General features: G+C 39.7%; 1 protein-coding gene across 4 annotated transcripts in view; it reads left to right on the forward strand.

Moving 5' to 3' along the window:
* The first annotated feature begins 668 nt into the window (after positions 1-668).
* ATP2B2 (ATPase plasma membrane Ca2+ transporting 2) overlaps positions 669-18,276 on the forward strand; it is a 180,197-nt gene continuing 162,589 nt past the window's right edge. For all 4 annotated transcript variants that reach the window (XM_026061170.1, XM_026061168.1, XM_026061169.1 and 1 more), the window contains exon 1: positions 669-867. In XM_026061170.1, the coding sequence (XP_025916955.1) occupies positions 669-867 (199 nt within the window). The remainder of the gene's footprint in view (positions 868-18,276) is intronic.

Consider the following 18,276-nt stretch of genomic DNA (forward strand, 5'->3'; position numbering starts at 1 on the left):
TTGTCAGATGAAAGATTGATGTGGCTGTATGAACCAGAGCACATGCTGGAGGTTCATCTAAGATGCTGGACTAATGGCTTACTTATTAATATTCATGAGCCATCTCATTTAGCGGGTGCTCTTGGGACTTGAAAAAGTAAGCAACGCTGCTATTGGTACTTTAGCTAGAGAGAGCTTTCTGTGTGACAGAGCTAGGGGTATCCTTGTTGTTGGTGATAGCTCTGGCTACCTGCAGCGTTTTATAGTGCACCTGCACTGTGTTTCTGCCTAGCTCTTCTTAAATGAAAAAGCAGATTGCACTGGTACCGAGAATGAATTTGAAATCTTCTTTGTAGAGTGTTATTGCTCTCTCTTGTAACGCGTGCTTTGTGTTTGTTCCCGAAGGTCCACGGGAGGCAATGACCATGTAGATTCTACAGCTTGCGAGCAGCATAATGGGAAACAGTGAATGGAGCGGAGCTGGTCTGCAGCCCTGAAAGCAGCCTTTCTGCAGACCGCTCGTCAGTCAGGGACACCTTGCACGTCAGAGGCATTCTCCACTTCGCCTGCTGGACAAACTGGATTCTTTTTAATTTCTTAGGTTGGAATTTGCGGTTTCTTTCCTTCAATTTTTAAACAGTTTTAAGATTGTATCAACTATAAAGAGTGGAGCAATATAATCAGCAACAATGGGTGACATGACAAACAGCGATTTTTATTCCAAGAACCAAAGAAATGAGGCCAACCATGCAGGAGAGTTTGGGTGCACGCTGCAAGAACTGCGCTCCCTCATGGAACTGCGAGGAACAGAAGCAGTAGTAAAAATTAAAGAGACATACGGGGAAACAGAGGGGCTCTGCAGACATCTGAAGACATCACCAACAGAAGGTAAGCATTTTTCCCTTTCTTCAATTGAATCAGGGGATTTTGCATTCATGCTCTCCAGATAGCATGATCAGTGGAGGGGGGAGAGAGGTTTTGTTTCAAACCTGAACAGAATTCTCATAACACTGCCGTTATTCCCAGCAACGACAAAACAAATGAAAAAGCCTTCAGAGAAAAAAGATGAAACTAGTCACCCATTTGTCTAGTTTAAGCTAAAGTTTTTAGCATGATTCTTCCTTAAAATGCATTAATTCTTTTTTAAAAGGAAGCCCCAAAAAATCATCACTGCATTAATGGCATTCCAAAGAAGCTTTAGCTTGTATATGCTTTTTGGGGTAAGCAGATACAGAATCTTCAGAAGAAACTTCAGAAGAAATTTTAGGTATTTGAACAGCTCAAAGATATGAAATGAAATTTCAAGATACATATTATGTATCTCAGTAGACCAATATATAGTGTATATATATTTCCTGGTTACTAATCTTGACTAACTCTATTACTATAGATAGTTTTGCTTAAGTTATTAATGTTTGACTGTATCTATGTTTTAGTTGTTTGGGCTTGTTTTGTATTTATAACTCCGCTCTGGACTTTCTTACATTTATATATACCAATCATAAGTTTTCAATATCTATTCTCACAAGTGTTTTTGGAGTCCTTTACCTGATCAGCAATCATTAATCTAGTTTTCAGACACCATCACTGTATTTTTGTCTCCAAGGAATATTAACACTTTTGGAAATCATACAGTCTGTGAATCTGTAATATTTATCTTGTCTTATAAAGCAGCCAGAATGTTCATGTTAAGTTATCTTCTTTTTCAAGAAGATAGCAGTGTTAGCTTTGTTTCATTTTCTCCTTTTTTAAATTAATCGTTTAGTTACCTCCTTTGTTTAAATGCCTGAAAGTCCTGAATTGTTGGTTTAATCATAAACATGTCAATCATAATGTCACACAGCGTGATATTATAAATCACACTAGTTGACGTGTCCTGAAGGAGCAGCTATAAATGTCTAGTCTTCATGTAAATTCTTCATGGCCCTACCCTTAATCTCATCCAGACTCAGAATTGCTTAATCATTAGAAACTATAAAACTGTCAATGGTACCTTTTCAGCAAAAGATTATTAAGCAAATTTAGTAATAAAACGGGCAACAAACTTCAGTAGTACTTCAGCCTTCGTGTGCCATCTTGTATTCCAGAGTAATCAGTGACAAGTGGAACATTTTCTAGCAGATCTCTCCCTTTTTGTAGTCTTGCCAAATATCTGATTCTTCAGACGGGACCTCCTGTTCTACCCAGAAATTGTGCCCAGCTGGGAGGGGGTGAGGAAGAAAGAAGTGACCCTGCCCCTTGTCTGGGATTTCCAGAGGTCCATCCACTCAGAGTGTGGCCTAACGGCTGTTGCACATAAGACAGTCCACTCTTCAGAGAATATGCACTCGTTCTGACATATTCATGATGTGTCTGGGGAATTCCATAAAGGAACTATAGGATCCCTATGTCTACATGGTAGAATAAATTTTAATTTATAAATACCTCACGAGGGATTCAGCACCTTATAAGTTGCTGTAGATCAAGGCTCAGCCTGAGTGAGCCAAGAGCACTTCAGTGACTTCAGTGAAGTTCTGCCAGCTAGTTCTAGTGGCTGCCTGCTCAATGGGAACTTCAAAGCAAATGCTAATTGCATTATCTGTTCAATATGTGACATCAAGGAAACTTAATTCCTCATATCAGAACAGACTGTATGGATCCAACTAGTGTGGCATGCTGACTCCAGCAGTAATCTATATCTGATACTTCAGATAAGGTAACTTTCCTAGGCCTTACGTACACTTAATCACTTGTGCATTAAGGAAAAACCTTCCAGCTTCAAATGGCAATCAGCATAGCCTTGGAATCGTGAAGACTCTGCTGTGTTTTAATTTTAAATTAGTTCATATAATAGGGATTCCCAGTCAGCACTAAGTTTTGATCTTATTTTTAGTTGTTTTGCTTGGAAAAATACTTTTAGAAGGGAATATTTCTGAAATATGTAATATTAGACTCTATACATTTTCATTTTAGGGAAATTATCTATTAGAATTTAATAGAGTACATTAGAGGGTTATGTCATATATAAGCATATGTTTAGACATACATCCCTAGCCATTGTTTTTCTTCTATCTAACCACAATGAAGGAAGTCATGGTGCTGTGAAGATTATATTCTCTAAGTTAGGACTTTATTCTGAGAGGGAGGAAATGATTAAAATGGAGTTTCTTATATGGATGAGGGATTTTAACTTCTAGCAAATACGATTTACAGATAAATTATTGAAATGCGTAATGACCACTCCCATAGCGTTTAATTTTTGTCATGAACAGCAAACCATGGGTTCCCCACAGCATATCTTTATGGAATCCTATCCTTGGTGACTGTGCCTGAAAATCGCTTTTCCAGCCAGACTGTTTTCTTGATGAAGCACAGTTAACTGAACTTCCACTATTTCTTATTGTTCTGGGTGCTGCAGATTTTTCACAAGTTTATTACCAGAATAAGCATTACCTCAGGGCACCTCTTTCAGTAAGTCTTAAGAAGGTCGTGCTGAGCAGGAATCCTGGGTGGATATGTACGGAAGAGCATGTTCTTTCAGATGTGACTCTAGAATTTGGTTTTTACTTCCTGCGCTTGTAAGCTCTGTCAGGATTTATTTTCATAAAGTCTTTGTCATTTTATGGAGTGGGGCTGGAGTAGTTACAAGAGTAGGGGAAAAAATTATCCTGGAAATAGGCACATTTCAATTTGGTAGAATGTGGTCTGATCTGAGTTTTGTGGCCTGCTCAGTATTTAGAAAATAAGAAGTAGTAATTAGCTGAGAGTTTAGTCAGCAATTCATTTCCCATGTTAGTATTTGTTGTACTGCCTATGGACTAGTAGAAGCAATCACTTATATGGAAAGTGCTTTTTTAAGGCTCTGTTTTAGGGGCCATGAATGTGTCAAGTTAATACATTTTATGTAAAACTCAAAGGTTATTTACACTATTGTGTAGATATCAGCACTTACCAGTGTTTTCTGAAATATCTGAATTCATGCAGTAGTTGAACTTTAGAAGTCTGCCAAACGTTGACTAGAATAATCTTTGCATGCTGAACGAATTCATAACGTTAGTGTGGATTACAAGTTTTCGGTCCTTTCTTTAAATTTTCTTTGATCTCTTTGCTAACTATAGCTGCAGTGTGGATCCCAGATCTCTGTTAGGCCTAAGGGGTTTTCTGCGTTCAAGTGATTATATTATAATGAAAAGCTACCATTGAAGCACTTCTGAAAACAACCCCCCAGAAACCTATGGAAATACTTTATATGAAAAAAATATGCATCTCCTTGAGTTTTATTTGAAAATACTTTTATTCAGATTAGTTTCCATTTTATTATTCTAGTAATCCAGCAGATAAGCAGGATCTCGAGCTCTGTCATACTGTTGTCTGCCAGACAACGTTGACTCACCCCCTGGGCGGAGTGGGGCTGACAGTTGTACGCTTTTCCGTGGAATTTGAGTCTCGGAGGCCCACTCAAGCATTAGTGATACCTTATAAAGGGCGGCTGGTAAAATGTGATGAGTTAGTTGGATGAATACCAAATGAGACTGGAGATGCACTCCTTCCTGAGATGAATGCTTAACGGTATTTTATCCACAACTTTATGTAGTGTGCACCAATTTACAGCAAGTTATTCATCTACATTCCCTTCATAGTACAAAAATGTTTATTTCTTTTAAGAATATATTAGTGAATTAACTTCCATGATCTCTTGGTTAAAGCGCTTGGATGCAGTAATTTCAAATGTGCATGAAAAGCAAAGCTGTGTATAATGCTGCTGCTTTTCTTTTTTGTATAAAGAAAAAACCTTTTGCCTTGGTAAAATCTGTCCTGTCACGCCTGAAACAGCAGCTCCAAAAGATGTTATATATTGGTGATAATGTTACAGTGCTGTAGGAGAAGTTTTTCTGTCGATGTTAAGTAGTTACCTGACACATGAGTTTCCAGAAATGGGCTGGTGGAGTATGAGAACATTTCAGGTGCGACATGATGATTTGAGCCAGTGGGATCTAGTTTTAATATGCAAAATGCAAATTTGTCCATTGTTTTAGCTATAGTTATTTTAGGACACTGTAAAAAGGCTCCACGGTAAGAAGCAAGTATCTAATAGTAGTTAAATGATGATATTTCTAGCATAGAAGTTGATTTTTTATTGTCATAACTGTCCTCAGTTAAGATAGATACAAGGTAATTTCCCTCTCTCTCTCTCTCCTCAATGCATGGTTGTTATGTAGGAGATAGGGACTGAGTATCAGTTAGGCCAACAGTAGGTATGTTTATTTTTCATTATTATAATGTAAATAGCCTTTTATGGTTTTTAACTATGAGGCAAACAATGAAGAAAGACCAAGAGTATAATAAAAATGGTACTGTTGCTTTTTAGTACCGCCAAAGAATAAAGAATTCCAAGTAATGCTAAAAACAGAATATAACTTTATGCCATCAAAACAGTGAGAATCCTCCAGTCCGCTTCTATATAAATATGCTGTTAATAATTTAGTATTTTGATTTGGAAGCTAATCTTGCTAGTACTTACTGAATTTCAGTTAGGTGCACCACTGAGTTGTTATTCAACTATAATTATTTTAATTGAGCTACAGAGATGCAAAAAAATTTGGAAAAAAATTGTGAAAGGAATGGATGATAGATATTAGATTCAGGCAAATATAGATATAAAATATTTCCAAATGATGCTGTATGAAAAGACAAATTCATAGGAAAAGCTTATCAAAAATTAAGAAAAACTGAAGGTGACATAAGAAGAGATTGTGATAGCTGTAACAGGATTGATAGAGGATTGATTTTTTTTAATATAAGAAAGTATACAGAAAAAGTGGAGAAAGTACAAGGATTGTCTTTCATTAACTGGTGCATAGCACAAGGAAATAATTGTGGATTGTCAGATGCTGAAATCTATAAAACCACAAACCATCAAAAATAGATTATGAAAGTAAAGAAATTAATAATAGGCTGCTTTTAGTTGTTTAAGGCCTAAATATTCGATGTTTTATGCATGATTAGGTATAAATTCAAGACTATCTTAAATTATGTTAAATTCAAGGTTAGAATAAGTACTATTCTATTGATGAGATTCATTTTTTTAAAAAGCTGTTTTTTTAAAAGCTGCTAGTTCTCCTAAAATAAGTTTTAGGAACTTGGATGCGAGGCTGAACTGAAGTGCTTGGAGATCTTCAGAGCAGCATCTCAAAGCACTTCAAAAGAAGAAGTGCTCATCCTCTTTGAAGATCCCCATGCTGTCTAATCCCTCCTCTTTATTTGTGGTGTCAAAACATAACCTCGGGCCGATTTGCCAACACGCGCAGGCCGGGCGCCAAGCTCCAAGTGCACATCTAGTCCTTATTTGTACATGTTCTCGGCGCATGGAAGGATTGTTTTAAACAATGAGAAATCTTCCTTCGCTCCAGAAAGCCTTCATTATTGTCACAGCTGATGCCTACAGGGTTCCCTTTTGCAACACATCTGTTTTTTCCCTCGCGTGCAAAGTAGGGGAAAAGATGAAGTTTAAAACTCATATTTCACTTAGTTATATGTCACGATATCATGACGTTTTCTGTGGACACTTTAATAAATGCCTGTCGCCTCTGCTGGCCTATTCAGGTCCCCCCACCCCCAGGCTGAAGTTGGCCACTACGTTTCTGTATTTCGGCTGGCGTATGAGCACGGTGCCGTGAAGCTGTAGGGAGCAGCACCGGTTCAGGGATGCCTGTGCCACGCTGCCCGGGGACCCGCGGAGAGCGAGGGGTTGCATTGGACGACTCTGTACGCCTCGTGCTGCCATAGGCAGTGTGTTTATGTATTTATAAAATAATATCTGCATTTCTAATGATCTGATTAGTGCATGGAGCATTTTTGGCAACTATAGTTATTTTCCTTATCTAATATTTCCATTGTTTGTGTAATGGAACAGCAAGCATTCTTCCAAAGGTTACCCAAACATAAGCATCTCAAATGAATGGCTTAGATTTTTCTAAGTGATAAGTACAATTTCATTGCTCGTTTTGTTTCTGTTTTTTGGCATGTTGTGCCGCTGGCTGATTTACTTGGGGCTTTGTTCATTTAGTTGTAGAAAACTAAAGAAATATTGCGTGATGCATTTTCCCCGTGCAGCTTTAAAAATAAATGTAAGCCAGATCACCTGCTCCTTTGAGACTGCAAAACTGCTCACAGAAAGCAACCCTGTGTAAACCTGGTATTGCTTTAAAATACGTTTAGAAAAGGAAGAAAGCAAGCGAATGCCTTGTGCCTGTTATATTAGGCAGTACCAGAGATTTTCTGCGGCCAGTGCTAATTTATTTATGTGCTCACCCAGGAGGTCGTCTTCCTCTCGGTGATTATCTTACTTCAGCAGGTGCAAGGCTTTCGGAAAGGAAGCTGCTTTCACACAAACTGAATTCCCCTTCCTTTAGGCAGCGCGTTACGCAGACAGTGTGTGCTGGCTTGGACAAACCCTGCTGCTGTACCTGAGCCCCAGGTGGACTGAATAACACGTAGGCGTGATGTTGTGCACCCATTTTGCACAGGTCTGAATGTCTGGAGATTGTAATTAGCTCAATTACAACTACACTGTGTATTGTAAGACGTGGTCTTAGAGAGAGCCTGGCCCAGCAAATCTAAGTAATTCCTTTCCTCTTTGCAGAGAGGCTGTCGTAGGTTGACATTCACCATAACAAGTTGTGCCAGAGGTTTCGCCTTGATCTAAGTATGATGATGCAATGCAGTATGTCTTTCCCTTTCCAGAAAATAATAAGCGATGGAAAGTGTTGTCATTATATGGTGTAGCGGATAAATGTCTAGTCCAAATCTTAGAAATACTGTTTTGACCTTGTTGGCATAAATAGCTCATTTATTGTGTGGGGGCAAAAAGTGGGGCCAGATCTTTAACTTAATTTTGACAGTGTACATAATGATGAGGGGAATAATTTTTAGAATTCGTAAACTCTGGCAGTTACGTCAGTTGTCTAGATTGCAAAGCAGGATTACGTTAGCGGTGCTCCCTTAGAAAACGGCAATTAGTCCTTTGCTTGGAGGATCAAAAAGGTGCTCCGTTATGTCGACTCGCATGCATAGGTATCAAAGCAGCCACTGCGCTGGTAAAGGAAAAGCTGTGCTTTTTATCAGTAATGGTGAAAAGCTTGAGGGAGGAGAGAACCGTAGAGCTACAGCTGAGCTATGTTGCAGCCTTTCCTTTGCAAAGCATAAACATTTTCTGCGAAGCCTGTGCAAGAGTAACGGTATTGCAGAGGAAAAAAGACTCTGTAGTGAATACTTTGCTGCTTTTGTATTGCAGAGCTTTGAAATCCATAAATGTATATAGTGTGTCAGCCCTGAGCGAGACCTGATTTGTCTTCATTTTGTTCTTGTTTTGAGAAAGCTGCGGGAAGAAAGGAAAGTCCATTATACCGAATGAATAATCCAATCGATGTAGCCAGTCTGCCCTTGATGAAATTAAGCTTTGTCTTTGCAGTATATCAGAGAGACTGAAGGCGATTTTCTTGCCCTGTTTTGGCAGTGCCCTAAGGAAGCAAGCAGTTGACATGTAGTGGTTTTATTTTTTTGTGATTGGCCCTCTCAGAGGAAAGACAAGAGCACAGTCCTTACAGAGCTGTCTCAGCTGACGCTTAAAGAGGTGCAAAAAGTGCTCCTTTTGCCAGCTAAAAATTTAAAGATGAAATAATTGCCTCCATCTACATTACAAATTCCCAAACCTTTTTGTCAGCTGTCACCGTTTGCAGCAACGGGGCTTCCAGCTGAGCCATGGGAATTGGAAAACTTGGCTAATCTGTATTTGTAAGGATTACCTGTAGAGTTAGCTGGATGATGGCCGTGCTGTTCCTTACAATCCCTGAAGTTTACTGAGCATTGAATTTATGTTTTTTTCATGGAAGAGAATTCTGTTAAATGTCCAAAGAAGAAAGAGTATTTAGATAGAAGTGTTTGAAAGTCTTGTCACTGAGTCAGTGGCTTTCAGTACGTGAGTTTAAGTTCAGTGACCATGCAAGTGAAACTAGCATGACTAAAAGGCCGACCACTTTTATTTTGGCTATAATTAATATGAATAGACTTGGGATAAGAACAGTGTGAGATGTAGTAATGGTTCCCTGCTTCCCTTTCCCTTTTGCAATTGCTACTTACCCTTCAAACGTAGACAGACCAAATTTGCTGTTCCCATCTGTTTCCCCAGAAGTTTTTCAGACTAGAAGGATGATGGTGTTTGACATGCCTGTTACTTATAAAGGTGAGGTGAGTGGAAAACAAAGCCTAAGATGTATTTTTGGCAGTTAACTCAATGTGCTTCCAAGACAAATCTGCATTTCCTCAATGCTGATCTCCTTCAATGTGTGATGCATTCTTAGTTTGTGTCCCACCTTCTTTCTAAATATCTCTAGATTGTCTCTAGAATTTTTGGTGTATCTATGTAGATGTTCTAGAAAATATGCTTGCAGTTGCAGATCCAGAAAGGAGTAAGGACAGAAGAGGCCTCCCCACACATCTGAAGAACTGGTGTCAACTCTGACAGAAAGAGTAAGAATCCATTTTCACTGATAACGGAGGACATACTCTGACAGAGCTTGCAACACAGTTTAGTAACTTTCTTTTAAACACAAAGAAATAATTCTCCTTTCTGAACGTTCATTAGGAATCTCATTCCTTGTCCTTGCCTCGGGGCAGCTAAAACAATGCATTTTAATCTCCCATCCTTATTGCCAGTCCAGAACTTGGCAACAAAACCGCAGATTATAATAACTGCAGAGTGTTTCTGTTGTATAATAGAAATAGCTGGGTGTATATAGCTGCTATTTCTGTAACAATAGCATTTACTAGCCCTTGTTTCCTCTCTGCTTTCATATGAAATTTTTAGGGACTGCAGATATTCTTCTCCCGTGTGGATTGTGAGCTGAGTCATTGCTGTTGAAAGACTCAAAGGTTGCACAGGCTCTGCTACTCCTTTGATAATTCCTTTTGCATTTTGTGTCAATCTCCCCTCCTCAGCATTTCCCACAGAAGAACAGTCATTTTCAGTATGAAGGCAGTTTAGGTGTTGTCCTGTAAGGTACAAAAAGATTAAAAAATGGATTGTAGGTAGCAGAATGGACCACATTTGTAGAGCGGTTCAAAGGCTGTCATGATTCTTTTTTTTCTGGATTAGCATTGAAGATGAGAGGAAGCAAGGAATAGCCCATTTCTTTACAGGTGTGCTTGAGAAAGAAAGGTTGCCCTTGGTAGTTAGAAAAGGATAAGAGGAGAGAATTTTCTTAATGGGTTGAATCAGCACCCTCTCTGCAGCAGGCTTTTGCTTTGACTTCATACCTGAGGGCATCGCTCCTCAGATGCTGCAGGCTGAATGCTAGTTAGAGAGTTGTTGCATTACATCATCCTTCTCTGGCCAGAAGGGTCATGAGTGTTGCATGTGTTTGCATGGATAGCAAAAGTCATCCGGCTTTGACATCTCTAGTCTTGCAGTTTTACAGCCAAGATATATTCCTTTTCTTGGACACCAGTCCTGTGGTTGACTCTTAGCATATGAAAACCTTGGAGTAATTAAAGACTACTGTCTTGGCCTTCACCTTTGAAAACTCTTTTTCCTCAGCAAAAATCACTTCTGTTAGTGGGTGATAATTGATTGCAAAGGTAAAGCAGCAGCCAAGAGAGTGACCAAAGTCAGAATCTATCAGTTTCACTGTGCAAAATGTCAAAATTTCCTCCAAAAATACAGTGTAGAGCTAGCAAGCCATTCAAGCGTTAAGGTGTGCTCAGCCGGTTCTGCGGCGTCTGGCGGTGGCATGGGGCTCGGTCCTGGGCTCGCCCTTTGTTCTATTGTTTTCTCAAGTCAGTGAGCTCGGCGGTTGCGTTCGGCAGGTGCCGGGGCAGCCGGACAGAGTGACCTCGCTCCTGCTGCGGCAGCGTCCGCGGCGTCGATGTGAACCCGCCTGAGGAACAGGCTGCTGAGGTACAAGTGCAGAACAATTACTTTTCAGAAATAATGCTCTGAGGGAAACCATGACAGTGAATTATTGGTGGTGGCTGGTGTTACGGGCGCCTCGAACCCCTCTGACACGGGAGCGCTGCGAGTCTGCGGGGGCGCGTGAGCGCGGTAGCTGCCCTGGGAAGCCGAACCTGCTTGTCCGAGGTGCTGGCCTTGCTGGGCACTGCTGCTTCAAAGCTGCTGTTCCTGAAGGACTCTACAAAGAGATTTTGAAAACTTACAAAATAGTTAAGGGGAAAAGTACAAACACCTTGTTGATCTTGTTCCCAAGGAAGTCTCTGTGATTGAATTGTACCTCCTGCTGCTTTGCCTGCTTAAAAACATGAAAGCTAATCTGCTCCAACCCACAAGGTGAGAATCATAACCACAGCCGCAGGAGTGAACTGTCATCCAAACCCTTCGTGCACACCAGATCATAAGATCGGTATGAGTAATGTGTTGTATCGCCAGAGAAATAAAAATAGTTTTAGCAGAATAAGTATATTGGCTGTGCAAAGATCAGTTCCATTCTCTTCAGTGACTTATTCCTGCTGGTTTGTTTTTTTTAATGCTATAGGTAGCTGAAGTAACTTGCTTACATGTGAAATATCAGATGGCAGAAGTCATTAAGCTCAAATTGTCTTATTGACTGTTTCAAAGTGACCTTCTCTCAGTAGAGGACAAAGAATACACCCAGTTCTTTAACATGTGTGTACATTGTTGCTGCAAAAATGCCATGTACAACCTGAGAACAAGCCTGTGTTAATGTTTGGGTTTAATGTTAAATAAACATCTTGGAAGAGTCAGAGGTTTTTTGCGTTGCATCCTGAAGAGAATGTGTATGCTGAAATGTCTGGAGTTTTGGAAATGATTTAAAAATAACTCGTAAGGTTGGTAACTGTTACAGCATTACCAATGCACAAAGACTCTTGAGGTGAAATCAGACTTTTTTGCAAAACCTAGATGTTATTTTTAATTCCTGACGCTAATACTGTTTAACAGGGATATCAAAGGGTGGCATGTTCTGCCATGAGATGCTCGCAGTGCTTTTTGCTGTCCCACTTCTCCGGAGGTATTGATGCTGACGCGAATGTTGATGCAGCTAGCAGCTTAAAATTATGGAGAGAAATCTATTGCTTCTTGCTACGCAGTGGCAAGCGATAGCATTTTCCTCTATGTAAAAATCTTTGCGTCTCTCTTGTTCTGCTCTTCTCTCCTATATATCTTTCCGTGCTTAGCAGCTGCTACAAGGGAAACCTCACCTAGCTATGTGGACATGAAATGTTCCTGCAGGGATGATGCCAGCAGCGCTCTCGGAAGTCACTCGTAGCCACTGTTTACTGTGCAAGAGCGACTTCTGGCAACCTTCCCTGGAGAATAAAACGAGCGCTTTTGCAAGCCTGTCATCTTTTCTTTCTAGTCATTTCCATGTAGTGACAGCACACTGAATTTTAAATGGGGTGTTTGAAATTCACATCCTGAGTCTGAGAACCAGTTTGGAGTCCCCTAGGTTTCCTGTTTGGTTGGGTCACTGTGTTGTCACCGCTCAGCGAGCCCTCCCTCCTCTCTTACTTTCATCTGGCATTCTTCCATCACAGTTACTTGAAAGTCCTGAATTTTTATTTGGGTGACTTCTTCGGTCTTGCTCGTTTTAGCTTAATGATTTTATTGCATAAGGCTGCCTTGATACCTTTAGGAAGGAATTTTTGCCGGCTTCCTTTTAACTTATGAGGCAGAAGGAGAGGAGTAGGCTTAAGACTGTCTTCATTTTGGAACACTTGGAAAAATTGTGGGTTTTGGGGGGCTGGGAGGGCTTAGATATTTACTGTTAAGGTCATTGCACTGTTAAGGTTTGAGAGCAGGTCTTACTTGCCTGGGTCTGTCCGTGAAAGTTACCACAGCCTTGTTGGACTAATGGAGTGGTGCCTGGACTGAAGGACGTCGTGCTTCCCACAGATACTCCAGCATGAACAAAATCCCTGGCATACGTGCAGTCACACAGGCAAAGTCACCTTCGGGTGGTATAGCGGCTTTGCTGGGAGAACTAGCAGACTATAAGTAGCAAGTGTATTGAATTTTCTGATATATATGTAATCTCTAGTAGGCATTTATTCATCTTGTAAATTGTTCATCTTTTCATGTGGTTTTGAATAATCTTTTATTTTGGTATAAGTGGTCAATGATGGTAGAAATTTTGCCCTGATCAATTTAATTAATCCATTTATGCAAATGTGATTGTTCTGAGATGAAGCAAAAAATTAAAATACATATACAAGAATTAAACCCAATAAGGAATAGATTTTATTCTGAAATTATTTTTTCTTCACACAGCGCATTCATGCTTACAGACAAAGTGGTGTATTCGTTCACTTGCTACATTTAAGAAGCAGCATTTATTCTGGGAAATCTGTATGGCAGTGCGAAAGTATGCTGATATGTACACCTGTATTTTCCATATTTAAAATTCAGTATGCTGTTTTTACTCATGGACTTTCCTGTCTTGATTAATTCTTACAGCAATCCAAAACAATTAATGCTGAAGTTGTCTCCTGCCATTGTTCATACCAAGCAAGTCTTTGTTCAAATCTCTTTGCTTGCCTCCATCATCCTCTGAATATATCGCTTTTTTTTTTGCTTCTGAAGAAGCTTTTTTTTGAATCTGAATCACCTTTTTTGCTTCTGAATATATCATTCATTTGCTTCTCTCTGGCATTTCTTTCTATGTCACTGCTTCCTGCAAGTCTTTTTCAAAGTTCTCTACTTTTCAGTTGGGTTTTTACAATGATCCTTGTGGCCTCAACCCTGAAGAACATTTCCTCTTTTATTAACAGAGATACCTGTTCAATCAAAGATCTTTTTAAAAGACTGATTGTGTGCTCTCTGGTATTGATCAATTCATGTGTTTTGCATTTGTCCATTTTTTCTGTTTATCTTGATTTGGGGCCTTTTGACAAGACTATATCATCTTTATCTACTTGGTTTGCCCTACAGAATGGGGGCATTCAATTTAATATTACTTGTACAACTGGTTGATTATGACTTCCTTAAACATCTTATGAATATCTTTTATCTTTTTAATCTGATCTTGGGATCAGATTAAATGTTGATTATTAAATTTAAATGCTTCAGCATCACTTTAAATAAGTATAAAGCATAAAATTAAAGGGAAAAAAATAATTTTAAAGTAGTCAGATGGGCTTAAAAATGCTGCAGTCTGTAGCACAGTGGAAGTTTTAACATTTATAAAGACCAGGAAAGTAGACCAGAAAGTGTTAGGAAGTGAGAGCAGAGTAGCACCCTCTAGTATGTCAGTAATCTAAGAATTTGAAAACAACTCTATTCAGCATGAATTGGGTGTGAGAATTATAGCATGTGTTGGCAAGAGTAAAGACTAGATAATAGTCTAGCGATGAAATGTTAGACTCGGTACAAAGTAATCTTACCAATTTTTCTGCAAAGGCAAACACTATAGTTGATTCAATAATCCAACGACTAATTAAAGGGAGTTGGCAAGCACAGCTAATTAATAAGCACGTCTGTGTCTTTTCAGAGGTGAACACCTGATGTTCTGTTTAATATTAAGTCGGTATATGTAAGTAAGGTGAGCTGGCAGGCAAAATTAATTAATACATTCATTCAGTTTATCAAAGGCTACAGTCTTATTATATAGCTCATACTGAGCTGGGAAATGTTTAATAGGAAAAGTAGTAACAAATTTGACAACGCGCCAGTTTTTGTTTCTCTTTCCTGTTATTTTGCAGTGGGTAAAAGAAGTCCAGTTCATGCAAAAAGAGTCTGCTGTTAGCATGATCTTGTCTGTGGTAGGTTTAATTTCCCTTTAGGAAAAATTCTGTTGTTTTTAGCTTGACAATTCAGACAAAATTGTGTTCCCAGATACAGGATGTTAAGCACATGGAGCTAACTGTGTATTTGTAACTACTACCAAGATTGTGGTAGCAAGGTCCTGAAGTTAATAGTCTGTAGGGCTCCAGGGAACAAAACATGATCCCGTAATAAATGCCGTTCTTCATAGGCAGCGTTACGGGTCAATATTTATTCAGATAACTCTTGTGTACAGCCAGGCTAAGTCCAAGGTGCTAGTGACTCGCTAGGGGAGAGAGAAAGAGTTTACTCTTCCAGAAGGGTTTATCTGTCAAACAGAAGGCTGGAATGGACCTAGACCTTTCACATTATCTGTGGTTATCAGTAAAAGACAACATATTGCTTGAAGTTGTTACGTGATAGTTCATTGGCTTGGATGCAGTTTTCGGCTGCAGCTGTCCTGCAGCCTGCTGCCCGAGCCTGCCGTTGGTAGCCGTTCTCCTGTGCCGTGTACGTGGAGCTTTGCTCTGATCCTTCGGGAGGAGGGAGCGCGTGGAAGTGTCAGTCCAGAGAGATGCTTGCTCGAATGTTTGACCTTTCTGGAGACCTGCATCAGCAGCTGCTAAATGCCACCTTCATATCACCTGAGCAGCTGACAACTTCATTTCTGTTACTTTGAGAAAGGAGTCCTAAATGCCCAAGTCAACCAGATAAAGCATTGAGAGTGCTGGGCGAGCACACTTAAAGGAAAATTTTTAGGTTCTGGTTAATTGCATCAAAAACTATAGGATTAATGGATTTAGCTGAGTATCACATTGGCTTGGTTTTGTGTGCCCTCCTCAGCATAATTAAGTATCATATCAACCATTCTTGAAAATTGTTTCTCATTATCAGTTTGATTTCTGATTCCTAGAAAAAATACACATTTTTTTCAATTCAAATGTGTTTGAATTTCCTTTTTTTTGATTTAGTGAAAATTTCATATTTCACCCTAGAATATCTTCCATACACACTGATAAAAATTCTAATAATTTTGTCTAGAAAATGTTGCAATAATAGATTTACATATACGTAATAATACATTTACATTTAAATAATGTATAAGTACATATATGCATATGTGTATATACATAATACTGAAAAGTAACATTTTAAAGTAAATAAGATCAGAGTTACTGCTCCCTCCCACTCCACCCTCTGGCAAAAAACACCAGAATCTTCACAGGCAGCAATAATACTCTTGGAAAATAGAGTTACTGAAATGCTTAAGGATCCTGGGAGCATCTTCTGGGAAGCAAAATTGAGCACAAAGTTGAAAAGAAATTTTATAAAAACAAATGTCAAAAAAAAAAAAAGTATAGTAACCGATAGAAAACAGGCTGCTTTACCATTTCCAACTAACTAAAAACCTGGAAGTTATTTTATTTCATAGCTTGCACAAGGAGGAGGAAGGTAGAACCCATGAAGGAAAGAATGAGTTTGCAAACTGTTTTCTTCACAATGAATCATGAACCACAGCTCTTCCAAAGGCCATGGGATATTTGGGAGGCTGTGTCAACAAAATGAGCTGCATCTGGGGAATAGCATGTTTGAAGAAAATGTCTTCAAAAATGCAAGTGTGCAAACACAGGCAGAGGTGGATATAATTTTGAATCCTGCTGTGTTTTGGTAATAGGGACCAGTCTGGTTTTGCACACTGCAGTCCTGTGTCTGCCTAAAGGAGGAGAGCTATGAGCGTTTCAGGTAGTGGAGAGAATGGCCCAATTGCATAAGGCAGCACTTGCTGCTAATTTTAGTACTTGTGCTTCACCAGCTGTGTCTTTTTTACACAGACCTACAGAAAGCAAAATTTTGTACTGTGGCTGTTGTTAACAAGGTGCCGAATAAAGCTTTACTCCTCTGGAAATAACGGAGATGTTTCTGCAATTCAGAAAAGGCTGAAGGGAATTAGACCAAGAGCTGGAGGTTTTATAATGGGCAGTAAAACAAAACCTGAAACAGTTGTAAACTTTAGAGGAAAAAAAAAAAAGAGTGAAAGATTTAAACTAACGTCCTGGAAACCTCCTAGGAAAAACTGTGAGATGACCTGCAGGCAAAGATAGTATTGCAGCAGTTGACTGTAAAGTGTTTGGATTAGAAAGACTAGAGCTATGAGGAATGGTGAACTGAGTCAGCGAAGCTCTCGGCCACCCTGACGGCCAGCCTCAGAAGAGGAGCGAGGAGCTCGAGCTGCCATGGCCGGCGCGCCGGACGGGGAGGCAGGACAGCGACTAGAGTAAAGCTTTTGGCTTACGCAGTGTAGCAGCAGCAGCTTTCTGAGAGGCAAACGCGGGTCAGGGTTTGATAGCACGTCACCCGTGGTCTCTCTGTTGCGCTGTCGCGTGCTTTTCGTATACTACCGTGTAAAAGCAGTGGGCAACGTTTCGAGTGCTCTGTGCAAGCACAGAGATGTGAAATGGATCCAAAAGAAATGTGACTTGTTTCATATAGAAATAATCCATCGTTTCAGCTGTAATTTAGCCACAGCTACTGGTTCTGGGTTTTACTATATGTGAACGCACATCAGCGACTGAATCAAAACATCACCTTTTTTATGATAAAGAAGAATTCTGAATCTGAACCATGAATTAGATCATATCTGAGTTTGGGCACTCAAACTTTTGAACCATGGTTTTCAAAATCTAAATTTCAAAGCTCTGGCTAATGTAGAGCTTAATGACATTAATTCTGAAATATAATTGTCTTGGGAAGATTAAGTAAAGGTAGCGTACTAACGCTTGATGAATGGGAGCTGTCCTGTGTTACTGAGTAACCTAATGGTAGCTGTCTGAGGCTGCTTTATTTTCATCTGCACTTTTATTGACCTGTAAAATGGAAGTTAGACTCATTTACAAAATCCGTTGCAGTCCGCAAATAAGAAATCTGCTTTAAATTTCAGAGCAGTATGTATCTGAAATAATCCAAGTCCTCAAGCTGGTATGAGCCCAACTGGGGGTCAGCCTTTGCCGTAGCGGGGCTAGCGGAGCTGCGGGTGCGGATGAGGATCCTTCCTCTCGTTGCAGGCGGAGAAGGGCACGGCTGCCCTTGTGAGACCACGTCTGTCGTCACGTGGAAGCGGTGGCGACGGAGGCGGTTGTACCAGCAATGTCTGCGTAATTCCACTTCACGTACAGGCCCTGGAAATATATATATTTTAAATCATACTAGCTGTCTAGTGCTAGTTTAATGTGCTGTCTCTGAAAAGATGTCAAAGGAAAAATGGTCAAATTATGTATCTGCATAACTGTATGGCATTGGCTTCCAGGATGGTGTTATCTTGTGGTTCTGTAGGGAACAAGTGCTGGAGAGTTTTATGCTTTCATAGATCCTACTTGTGACATGGACAAACTCAGCAATTCTGGAGATTAGGAATTACTCTCAAGAGACTTTCCTGGCAGAAGAATCTTATATTTTTGCTATTTTCTTCAGATCATGTTGAAAGTGATGTTTTTTATCTGTTGTCTCTAAAGTAAAAGCAATTTTACTTC

The sequence above is a fragment of the Apteryx rowi genome, unplaced genomic scaffold (genome assembly GCF_003343035.1).
Source record: "Apteryx rowi isolate R43461 unplaced genomic scaffold, aptRow1 scaffold_177, whole genome shotgun sequence".
Taxonomy (NCBI): Eukaryota; Metazoa; Chordata; class Aves; order Apterygiformes; family Apterygidae; genus Apteryx; species Apteryx rowi.